This window comes from Schistocerca serialis, chromosome 4 (assembly GCF_023864345.2).
Source record: "Schistocerca serialis cubense isolate TAMUIC-IGC-003099 chromosome 4, iqSchSeri2.2, whole genome shotgun sequence".
NCBI classification, from domain to species: Eukaryota; Metazoa; Arthropoda; class Insecta; order Orthoptera; family Acrididae; genus Schistocerca; species Schistocerca serialis.
Window position 1 is genome coordinate 284,628,111 of NC_064641.1, and position 12,281 is coordinate 284,640,391.

Sequence of the window (12,281 nt, forward strand, 5' to 3'; positions counted from 1 at the left end):
TTCTAGTGTGACTGCTTATGTGGTTGCTCTAATCGAACTGGTGTATAATTTTTCTTTTCTAGGATATTTTTCATGATTGTCTAATTGCTTTCATCTCCTGGCTAGTTGTTGATTTGAGGAACATAGTTGTTACCTGTTTAGCTTTCGTGTGCTCTGTACTTGTTGCTCTTTAGTTTTGGTTCACTATTTGGGGAGCAAAATAACAGATGATGGTCGAAGTAGAGCGGATATAAAATGTAGACTGGCAATGGCAAGGAAAGCGTTTCTGAAGAAGAGGAATTTGCTAACATCGAGTATAGATTTAAGTGTCAGGAAGTCATTTCTGAAAGTATTTGTATGGAGTGTAGCCATGTATGGAAGTGAAACATGGACGATAAATAGTTTGGACAAGAAGAGAATAGAAGCTTTCGAAATGTGGTGCTACAGAAGAATGCTGAAGATTAGATGGGTAGATCACATAACTAATGAGGAGGTATTGAATAGAATTGGGGAGAAGAGGAGTTTGTGGCACAACTTGACAAGAAGAAGGGATCGCTTGGTAGGACATGTTCTGAGGCATCAAGGGATCACAAATTTAGCATTGGAGGGCAGCATGGAGGGTAAAAATCGGAGAGGGAGACCAAGAGATGAATACACTAAGCAGATTCAGAAGGATGTAGGTTGCAGTAAGTACTGGGAGATGAAGCAGCTTGCACAGGATAGAGTAGCATGGAGAGCTGCATCAAACCAGTCTCAGGACTGAAGACCACAACAACAACAACAACAGTAAGGGTGACTGCAGATGTCACAGGGGTTTGCACCTGTTTGTCTAAGATTTCATTTGTCTTAATCTCTTATACACGGTTCATCACAATTAATTCCTACTTTTCTGTCTCATTTTGTGTCTTTTCTTTAAGTACCTTTCAGGGGTCTGACACCCTTTGGAGTTCCTCCTGCCATCATCTGTTCTCATCTGAAGGAATCCTACCTTGCCCTCAAGTGTTACGAGTTGGAAGGCAAAGGGATACAGTTTATGCTTCAAGTAGTCAGCAGCATGGGTGAGACATGTTCCGCCTTAAATTCGGGTTCAGTTTCGGAATGGAGTCTGTTGCCGAGATTTTCTGGCTTAGGGACATAGTCATCCTCCACTAGCTCGATTCCAGTAGTGTTTAAAACGTATGTTTATGACTTAACCTGTGCCACCTCTACTGAGCCACCGACACTGGCGTTCATGGGACTGTAGACTGCACCATCCAGCATTTCATGGCAGTTATGGTGTCCATCCTTCAGGCAGCAATGTTGTCACCCCACCAGTTGTTGTTGACTCAGCAAGCACCACTCGCTCGACTGTCACTGTCTGGGCAAGCACACTGACTTGACCGTCACTTTCTGAACAGGCACTGCTCACTTGACTGTCCTTTTCTGGACAAGTGCTTTTCGCTCAACTGTCACTTTCTGGGCAAGCACTGCTTACTCAATTGTCACTGTATGGGCAAGTGTCACTGACTTGAACATTTCTGTCTTGACAAGCGCCGCTGACTCGACCATCGCTGTCTTTGCAAGTACCACTGACTCGATTGTCACTGTCTTTGGAAGCGCCGCTGACTTGACCGTTGCTGTCTCGGCAAGCGCTGCTGTCTCAGCTGCCACCCTTTGAGGTATGGTGGTCTGATGTGTCAGTCCACTGTTGTGACACTTGCAAAGTCGCTTGTATAGCTGTGCCGCACTTGGGAGTCAATGTCTGTGCTGTTTGACTGTGCTGGGGCCTCCATATAGTGCAAATATTATCAGCAACGACACTGAGATGTTAAGTATAGTCTTTATACACTTATTTTAAAACATCGTGTTGGTGTAATTTTTGTTCAAGGTAGCTCCTCCTCTAAAATATGGTGCAAATAAATTCATATGCACTTGTCCAACAGTTTTATTTGTAGGACACACTTAATGGTTAGTAGATGTGATTATGCAGGGAAAATGCCACTAAGACTGTGCACCTGTGATGGTTGCAGTCTCTTGAGTGGATGCACATACTATTTCAATGTGCATTCACTGCAAATTCTTAGAAAAGCATAAATAACCTGCGAGAAGAACAGGGAAAAAGTCTCAGCATATGTAGGAATTGCATGTCCTATGTGTGTGCAGCATATAGTGTCCACAGGGTGCCACACACCAGTCTGTTTGTCTTCAGAAAACCGATTTCTTTAGATGGTCAAACTGTATACTTTTATTTACCAATTTAACAATAAAAACTATTAACATTCTTAATGAAATGGATCTCTATTATTATTATTATTTACCTAGGTAATTGCAGTAGTAATGTATGTTATACAGCCTAGTAAACAAAAAATATATAATACGTATGCATTTTACATGTACAGTACGTATGTATAGAATTAACAAAAAAATCTGTAATTGTAATATCTCTACACAAGCTTAGTTGCTTACAAACAGGACAGGTATGTGATACTGGTCACCTTCATTTTGAGCTTGAAACTGTCACAAGGCAGAACATGTAAATGCTTCAGAAGGTGACAGTATTTTCTCATCTTCATTTTCAGGGCCTTTAGTTGATGAGATGCTCTAAGTGTCAACTTTCAGTGACAGGGTTTACAGTTTCACTGTCCTGAATGATTTAGTGTCCTGCATAAGCAACATTGACTCCCACTCAATCTTTAACGTTTTGTTGAATGTCTTCACATGAGCAAATAATATTTGGGATAAGTGATCTTTCAGTTGCCAACATTTCGATAATTGATGCTCTACTGCATTTTTGTTAAGTTCCGTGGAAAGTACAGAAAGCATGAACAAAACATGCAAATGATGAAGTCTTGAGCCCACATAAGATACACATTCTATATATAGTAGTAGTTCATATTGACTATAGGGTGCCTCATGTCCTCATGTATTTGCACATTCATCGTTAAGTCACAGCTCAGAGACTCAGAAGTGCATTTGCAGCATGTCTGTCCCCTTCAATGGTCACATAGGAACTGGACCAACGAAGAGTGGGATCAGGTGCTCTTTTCAGAACAGAATAGATTCGGTTGAGTTGTGATTACAGACATACCCTCACATGGTGAGAGGTGCAAACTCATAATGTGTCCAGGGACATGAAAATGAACATTATAATGGTGGTGGTTCAGTTGATATAATAATATGATTTTCATATCGCAATAATACTCAGGTTTTTGCGAGCCACCACTGGGTAGAACTCGTTATTCGACTTCATTCCCACACTGACGCATTTTGCTGCCATTACTTAAATATATGTAGAACTAAACAGCATAATTTTCATGTCAGGTGGCTGCAATGACTTTGCCTCACCTGACTACATTCTTACTAATCACTGCCACTAATACTTACTTGGTGGCTATATTGAGGCATGGAGTGATACTACCGATTGAGACATTTTCATCCTTTGTGAGTTATTATGCAAATAGGTGAACTGTTTATCAATTGCTGTAAATATATAACATTAGCAACCGTGTATACAACTTTAAAACACAAAAATGTGTGTATTTACATATCATCTTTGTTTTTGGTACAAAAACACGAAAAAGTCCAGTCGTTATAGCTTAGCAAGTTGTTGGAAGGATGGTAATGACTCTGTTTCTGTATGAACTTCTGTTGAAAGAACAAACACCTTACTTGTGGAACTACAGTGACTGCACCTCTTTATAAATACTTAAATCACATTAAGTGAGAGGATGGGGTTGTGAAAACATAAATATTTTTGTAAGATAATATTATTCACTATACTACATTGTGTGCAGCAAATCATCATCTTTTTTTCCCTTTTTCTTCTTTTTGTTTTCTTTCTTTCTTATATAATCACTTTTTTCCCCACTACATCAACAGCTGTGCAGTAGTTTCCAAATTGTTCCTTACACATCCGGAATTCGGCCTCTACAGTTTTCAGACAGATGGGTCCAATAAAAAACTTATATGCTGTCTGTAAATTCTGTTTATTGATTTAATGTGTATGGGGGTGATAGCAGTCAGTTTTGCACTGCTTGGACACATGAATTTATACACTGTTAAGTCATCTAAAAGTATGTTTAGTACATATAGATAACACACTGTCTTACTGAATACAGCTTTGTCATATGGTTGCCACTAGTTCAGTTTGTCAAACACAGTCCATAATGCACCGCCTACGCCACTAAGATAATAAATCTTGAATGATGTCGATAAATGGAAGAGTCTCTAGATGTTACCTTGAGTGCTGCATCCCTGTTCATTCCTATGATGGATAGCTTCACACCAGAGAAGTCAATATGTGGGGGAGGGTGAGATGGGTAATACTCCGTCATCATATGAGCATCAGTGTACGGCATTGTACAACTTAGATTTAGCACTGTGTATAACATTCCCAGTCTCCTTTATTACATGGCACTCACAGTCTGCTTGTATTTGCACATTTGTGTCTACTGACAGTGAAATTACGTGTAAAGGCAAAGAGTAGTATGCTGGGACCACTTAAACTGTGGGTCAGTGGATTGTAGAAACTGAACAGCTGTGTCTCCTGATCCTGTATTTCAGATAGGCCTATTGTGGGATGCTGCTATGATAATGTAGACTCAAAGCCAGAAGTTAAATCATGTAGATGTAGCTGCTGCTATAACATATCTGAAAAAAGGGTAAAAAAGAAGTATCTCTCTCTCCTCACACACACACACACACACACACACACACACACACACACACACGCGCACGCTCAGTGGGAGGGGGTACAGCAGAGATGGATTAATCCTCAGCCTTTTTATTTTGTCTTGGGGGGGGGGGGGGGGGGGAGGTGTCAGTGGCTGATCTCTGATGACACTTTATGATGCTGAACCTTCATCGAACAGAACACAAATGACAAGACTCTCGCAGTTGATGTAGAAAGGGGGGAAGCTAGTGGAAGGTTAATGTTGCTGTTCTCATTTCCTCAGCAAATGTGAAGAAATTCACATCAATTTTTAAATCAAATAATTGACTTTGACACATATCACAGGAGATCTGACAACCTTGTAGGCTGTGCTCATATACCCAGTCAATGGGAAGCAAGGTTTTTTAATTCCCTGCCAAATGAGTAATCACATCATATAAATGTGCTCACTCATGGTTTCCATGTAAAATTTGTGAATGCTTGCTGGTTCATTGAGTCTTGTTTACCCATTCAAACAGCAAGCTGGAATAAGATACAAAGTCCATCTGACAGTTACTTTAAGAATTTCTCATGTTTCCCTAAATCATTCTGTGATGCATTAGTCACTTTCTGTGAACCTCCTTCTATGCTGTTATTTAGCCTCTAATGTCTTTGGGAAGATATTAGAGTTTCATTCCGAAATGCCAAATGTATAATATTGCATGAGTTCTGTAAATTTACGTATTTTTTTCATGTCTTTTACACAGACCCATTCTATTTCAGGGTAATGAAGTATTACTGGAGAAGTGGCTGCCCGTCTTGAAGGGGAGACAACTCTGCTTCAAAGGAGTCAGGTATAGATAAAGAGTGCTACATCTGAGGAAGACCATTTTTAGTTTACATGTTATTTTTTATTTTTATTTAACTTATGTCCATAGAGACAGGTGTGTATGATAACATGAGCGGGCTGCATCTATGCAAATGCTTGTTTTTCTTCTTACTTGAAGCCATTTTTTCTGACTAGTTTCACTGCTCAGAAAGATCACACATAATTATGATGTTGTGCAGCCCAAAATGTAATTGATGTGATCATGATCTTAATGTCTCTGCAAAAAGGAGTCTGATAGTATGCATGAAGTATACTGATGCCATTATTTAACAAAGTAATGTGGTTAACAAAATGAAAATGTCTAAATGGTTGCCTACCTGGAAATTATGATTTTTCAAAATTATTCTGTTGATATGGAATTTCACAATACCCATTTATCTTTTAAGAATTGAACTAATAATAATAAAAGAAGGCCTGGTTCCACAAGAATATTGGACATGTCTAACAGATCAGACCACTCATATCTGTGATTCTATGGATGTAGTGAATGTTGAAAAAGTTTCAATGTGGATGCATAACCAATACTTGAAGAACTCGTATGGGAATCAGAAATCTGCGAGTAGGAGGTTAATGGGTGGCGGTTGTTGCTATGTGGTGAGCGGGAAGTTGGGAATTTGGGTCTGAGGGGAAGCATGTCAGATGACCAAGGTGGTTAAGGCAACTGTTCTAGAGAAGCGGAGCATCAGGGTTCAAGTCCGAGTGCAGCACAAATTTTCAACTCTCGCCATAGCATAGCTGCAATACCCTGTGTGGCTGGAAGTCATTATTTCATTCCTGTCTCTTTCTCATCCTGTGTGCTTTCACTCCAATTATTCAAGAATATGTATATTGGCAATGGGAACTAGTAGACACTATGTATATGCAAGTACTAAAGTGGACATTGGACATTTTGCATCTGGGACTTTCCAAATCTTCCTTCTTTGTTGTTGTTGTTACAGTCTTCAATCCAAAGACTGGTTTGATGTCAGCTCTCCATGCTGCTCTATCCTGTGCAAGCCCCTTCATTTCCGAGTACTGCAACCTACATCCTTCTGAATCTGCTTAGTGTATAGTGTGTTCATCTCTTGGTCTCCCTCTATGATTCCCCCCCTCCCCTCCACACACACTCATATACACACACATTTCCCTCCATTACTAATTGGTGATTCCTTGATGCATCAGAATGTGTCCTTCCAACTGATCCCTTCTTTTAATTAGGCTGTACCACAAATTTCTCTTCGCCCCAATTCTGTACAGTATCTCCTCATTAGTTACGTGATCTACTCATCTAATCTTTAGCATTCTTTTGTAGCACCACTTTTCAAAAGCTTCTAGTCTCTTCTTGCCTAAACTGTTTATCGCCCATGTTTCACTTCCTTACGAGGCTACACTCCATACAAATACGTTCAGAAAGGACTTCCTGACACTTAAATCTATGCTTGATGTCAAAAAATTTCTCTTCTTTAGAAATGCTTTTCTTGCCATTGCCAGTCTACATTTTATATCCTCCCTACTTCGACCATCATTAGTTATTTTGCTTCCCAAATAGCAAAACTCATATGCTGCTTTAAGTGCATCATTTCCTAACCTAATTCTCTCAGTAGCACCTGATTTAATTTGACTGCATTCCATTATCCTCATTTTGCTTTTGTTGATGTTTATCTTACGTCCTCCTTTCAAGATACTGACCATTCTGTTCAACTGCTCTTCCAAGTCCTTTGACAGACTTACAATGTCATTGGCAAACTTCAAAGTTTTCATTTCTTCGCCCTGGTCTTTAATTCCTATTCCAAATTTTTCTTTTGTTTCCTTTGCTGCTTGCTCAATATACAGGTTGAATAACATTTGAGATACGCTACAACTATGTCTCATTCCTGTCTCAACCACTGCTTCTCTTTTGTGCCCCTCGACTCTTATAACTGCCATCTGGTTCCTGTGCCTTTTGTAAATAGCCTTTCACTTCTTGTATTTTACCCCTACCACTTTTAGAATCTGAAAGAGTATTCCAGTCAACATTGTCAAAAGCTTTCTCTAAGTCTACAGATGCTATAAATGTAAGTTTGCCTTTCCTTAAGCTATCTTCTGTAAGAAGTCGTAGGGTCAGTATTGCTTTGCATCTCCCTACATTTCTCCGGAATCGGAACTGATCTTCCCCGAGGGTGGCTTCTTCCAGTTTTTCCGTTCTTCTGTAAAGGTTTCATGTTAGTGACTTATTAAACTGATAGTTTGGTAATTGGCTTTGTTTGGAATTGGGATTACTAAGTTCTTCTTGAAGTCTGAGGGTATTTTGCCTGTCTCATAGATCTTGCTCACCAGATGGAAGAGTTTTGTCATGGCTGGCTCTCCCAAGGCAATATGTAGCGCTAACGGAATTTTGTCTACTCCCGGGGCCTTGTTTTAATTTAAGTCTTTCAGTGCTTTGTCAAATTTGTCACGCAGTATCATATCTCCCTTCTCTTTATCCTCTACGTCCTCTTCCTTTCCATAATATTGCCCTCAAGTACATCTCCGTTGCATAGATCCTCTTTATACTCCTTCGATCTTTTTGCTTTCCTTTCTTTGCTTAGGACTGGTTTTGCACCTGAGCTCTTGATATTCACACAGGTGGTTCTCTTTTCTCCCAAGGCGTTTTTATTTTTCCTGTAGCCAGTATCTATCTTACCCCTAGCGAGATAAGCCTCTACATCCTTACATGTATCCTCTAGCCATCCCTGCTTAGCCATTTTGCTCTTCCTGTCGACCTCATTTTTGAGACGTTTGTATTCCTTTTTGCCTGCTTCATTTACTGCATTTTTGTATTTTCTCCTTTCATCAATTAAATTCAGTATCTTTTCTGTTACCCATGGATTTCTACTAGCCCTTGTCTTTTTACCTACTTGATCCTCTGCTGCCTTCACTATTTCATTTCTTAAAGCTACCCATTCTTCTTCGTTGTACTTGTTAATATAGTGAGTAGATATGGTATACACCCCCATTTCGGAAGCTAACATGATCATCTTTCCATAAGCAAACTTGCAAACTCTTCTGACAACTTTTTGATCACCAGCATTATGATGTTATTTTTTGAACAAAGAAATAAGTAAGCACTGGTCTGGTGTAAGTAAAACACTGAAGGCCAAGTCTGATTAGGATAGCTAAATAAGTAACAACGACCACAAAGAGGTGGACATATGATATTAATTCAGTAGAGGAATCACTCAAGGTACTGTTCTAACCAGTAACACAAAGATACAGTTTACTGTGTTACAATGTGGCGCTAACAAGAATATGGTGGAGGTAGTTACACATCTCAAAAACATTAACAATTGAAAGCCTTGAGGCCACTGCAAATAAATACATGGTCCCCATCAGGTGTCGCTGGTGTACTGCTGCGCTCACGGTGGACCGCGTGATGGCAGTCGGTGATCAGGCTGCTCCTTGCAGCCACCTTGGATAGCTGCGGGGATGTCTTTGAATGTCGGTGTGCAATTATACTTGCTGCAGTGGTCCGACTTATGTATACTGTTGCGGTAGGTCTAGTATGTCCATGTCATCCAAGATGGTGTCTGGGGTGGCAGCCAAAGGTGTGAGAAATACTTGATCTGTGCAGACCGGCATGTTTAGGTGAATATTGTCTGTCTCCATCCACACTGGAATGCCCAGATCTTTCTTGACTTCATCACGTATATTACGAGCATTAAATAAAAAAAACAAGTGTTGACATAAGCACAGTTGAGTCCAAAGCTGAATGCAGGATCATCAATGAAGTACAACACTTAGCGCTTTAAGTACATTTATTACAGACACAAACATATGGAGTATACAGAATTGGGTCCAATGAAGAGTGTTGCTATTCATGTAACCATCATATATTCCAGAATTTGAAAACATTACAAACATTATAAACTTTGAGAACCTTCCAGAAATTATATACTAAATAAGAAATATTTGCTGGTGATCGGATTTGAACTGATAATCTGCAGCATGCCAACCAGTGATGATAATTGCTACTGCACTTCCATGCAGCACAGCTTGTGTCATTGCTCCCTCTCGTGATGAAACAGAGACCAGCCATTTCAGAACTTCTCACTGGAGCTGACTACAACATCCTAGATCTAGATCTTGTCAGTGGTCTTCTGTTTAGTAGCACTTGAAAGATCGTGTCATGATGTGTTGTCACATTCTCTTTCCTTCAATGAGCACGAAAGGTAGCCTCCCCATTAGAAACAATGTTAAATTGTTTTAATGAAATACGTTCACGTGTAAGTTAAGGAAATTCCAATTATTCTTTTATCCCTTAATGCCTAAGTACTTTACTCACATTGGAGGCCAAATAAATAAATAAAAGAAAATGATAAGAAGCTTCACAGTCATCGGTGGGCTTTCAGTTTCTGTGAAAGAGAAGCCCCAGTTTCAGTCTTTGCCTCAGAAGTGTAGCAGGACTTCATATGGATGACATTGATGAGATCTCTGTACTTGTAACTTCTTGCTGAAGGATCATAGTCCTCTACTTTGTATGTGATTTTTGAGAAGAGATGAAGGTTACAATACAAACCAAATTAGCATTTCACTAACTTTTATGATAGTTGCACTTTTGCATTATTCAGGTCTCAATCCTTCTCCTGGGCTTCCAGGATCCATATGCGAGCCGGCTGTTTAGCTTTTTCAGTCCTGGTCATGAGGTGTCTCACATAGTCTTCCTGAGTATCAGCCAGTTAAAACTGTAACAATGTGTCTGTTGTAATTTTGGCTTTGCAACCGTGGAGGAGAAAGAATAGTGTGAAGCCTCTAGTGACTTGCATTGCTTGGTTATAATGCAGATGTCATGATGGGCAATAAGTATCCCAATCTATTTGTTAGACTGTATCTGCCAATGTCTTATTAAAGTGTTCTGCATGGCCATTCTTTTTTTAGTGGTAGTCAGTTGTCATCCTGTGGGTGATACTGCAACATGAAATTTCTTTAATACTAGTACTGACTGGAAAACTTCTCATGATCAGAGATCGTGACTAGGGGTGCTCTGCACTTCAAAATGATATCTTTTACAAGGAACATTGCAATTTCTAGAGCTTTGGCTGTCCGCTTAGCTTTGGTGTTGTGGGTAAGGCAGACAATGCAGAATATTATCCAGAGATTCCTGTTTTGACTTCAGGAACCTCCCAGAGAGGTAGTTTCCAATGTGATGGAATGTCGCTGCTGCATGCAGAATTAGTACCAGGTGCCCCAGAGGTAATTGCAACACATGCTTCAATCATTGGTCAGTTTATTCATAGTGGGAGAGTAGTTCATCTGGGACTGGGTCAGTAGTTCATCTGGGACTCAGAGACTACCTTCTTGAATCTGCTTTTCAACTGCACCTATCCCATAACTGCCAGTGTTCGTCTCAATATTTTTGTCATACAGTGTTAGCGATGTAGATGTTAGCATCTCCTTAAGGGCAAGGAAAGGTCTTCCTTCCACATCATTCCAGGAAAATTTAGTGTCTCTCTGTAGCAGTTCTGGCAAGGGACATGCCTTGCTATACAGGTCCTTTATGAATCATTGGTATCAGGATGGGCTCTATCTCCATTCACTAGGTGCCCCAAGATTTTTATTTTTTGGGTGGTGAGGAGGCACTATTTCACCGCAGGCGGAGCCCTGCAGGTTGAACAAACATAAACACAGTCCAAATGGCATGTCTTCAAACTCGGAGAGGCCATCAGGAATTACAAGGCAGTCTTTTCCCTGTCAGCCTCGTCAGTCTCAGTTTTGCCAGCAGCCTGTCTGCATGATCATAGTTAAAAAAATACTTTGCTACTTTCAAGCAGTCTAGGGTATCAGTAAAAATACAAATGCGAATTCTTTACAGACGAATGGAAAAACTGATAGAAGCCGACCTCGGGGAAGATCAGTTTGGATTCCATAGAAATGTTGGAACACGTGAGGCAATACTGACCCTACGACTTATCTTAGAGGAAAGATTAAGGAGAGGCAAACCTACGTTTCTAGCATTTGTAGACTTAAAGAAAGCTTTTGACAATGTTGATTGGAATACTCTCTTTCAAATTCTGAAGGTGGCAGGGGTAAAATACAGGGAGCGAAAGGCTATCTACAATTTGTACAGAAAGCAGATGGCATTTATAAGAGTCGAGGGGTATGAAAGGGAAGCAGTGGTTGGGAAGGGAGTAAGACAGGGTTGTAGCCTATCCCCGATGTTATTCAATCTGTATATTGAGCAAGCGATAAAGGAAACAAAAGAAAAGTTCGGAGTAGGTATTAAAATCCATGGAGAAGAAATAAAAACTTTGAGGTCCGCCGATGATATTGTAATTCTGTCAGAGAAAGCAAAGGACTTGGAAGAGCAGTTGAACGGAATGGACAGTGTCTTGAAAGGAGGGTATAAGATGAACATCAACAAAAGCAAAAGGAGTATAACGGAATGTAGTCGAATTAAGTTGGGTGATGCTGAGGGAATTAGATTAGGAAATGAGATACTTAAAGTAGTAAAGGAGTTTTGCTGTATGGGGAGCAAAATAACTGATGATGGTCGAAGTAGAGAGGATATAAAATGTAGACTGGCAATGGCAAGGAAATCGTTTCTGAAGAAGAAAAATTTGTTAACATCGAGTATAGATTTAAATGTCAGGAAGTCGTTTCTGAAAATATTTGTATGGAGTGTAGCCATGTATGGAAGTGAAACGTGGACGATAAATAGTTTAGACAAGAAGAGAATAGAAGCTTTCGAAATGTGGTGCTACAGAAGAATGCTGAAGATTAGATGGGTAGATCACATAACTAATGAGGTGGTATTGAATAGAATTGGGGAGAAGAGGAGCTTGTGGCACA

At 39.9% G+C, this 12,281-nt stretch overlaps 1 protein-coding gene across 5 annotated transcripts in view; it reads left to right on the forward strand.

Annotated features, from left to right (window-relative positions):
* Nucleotides 1-12,281, forward strand: part of LOC126473876 (uncharacterized) — a 320,808-nt gene that overhangs the window by 167,610 nt on the left and 140,917 nt on the right. For all 5 annotated transcript variants that reach the window (XM_050101208.1, XM_050101209.1, XM_050101211.1 and 2 more), the window contains one exon: nt 5,393-5,463. In XM_050101208.1, coding sequence (XP_049957165.1) covers nt 5,393-5,463 — 71 coding nt within the window. The remainder of the gene's footprint in view (nt 1-5,392; nt 5,464-12,281) is intronic.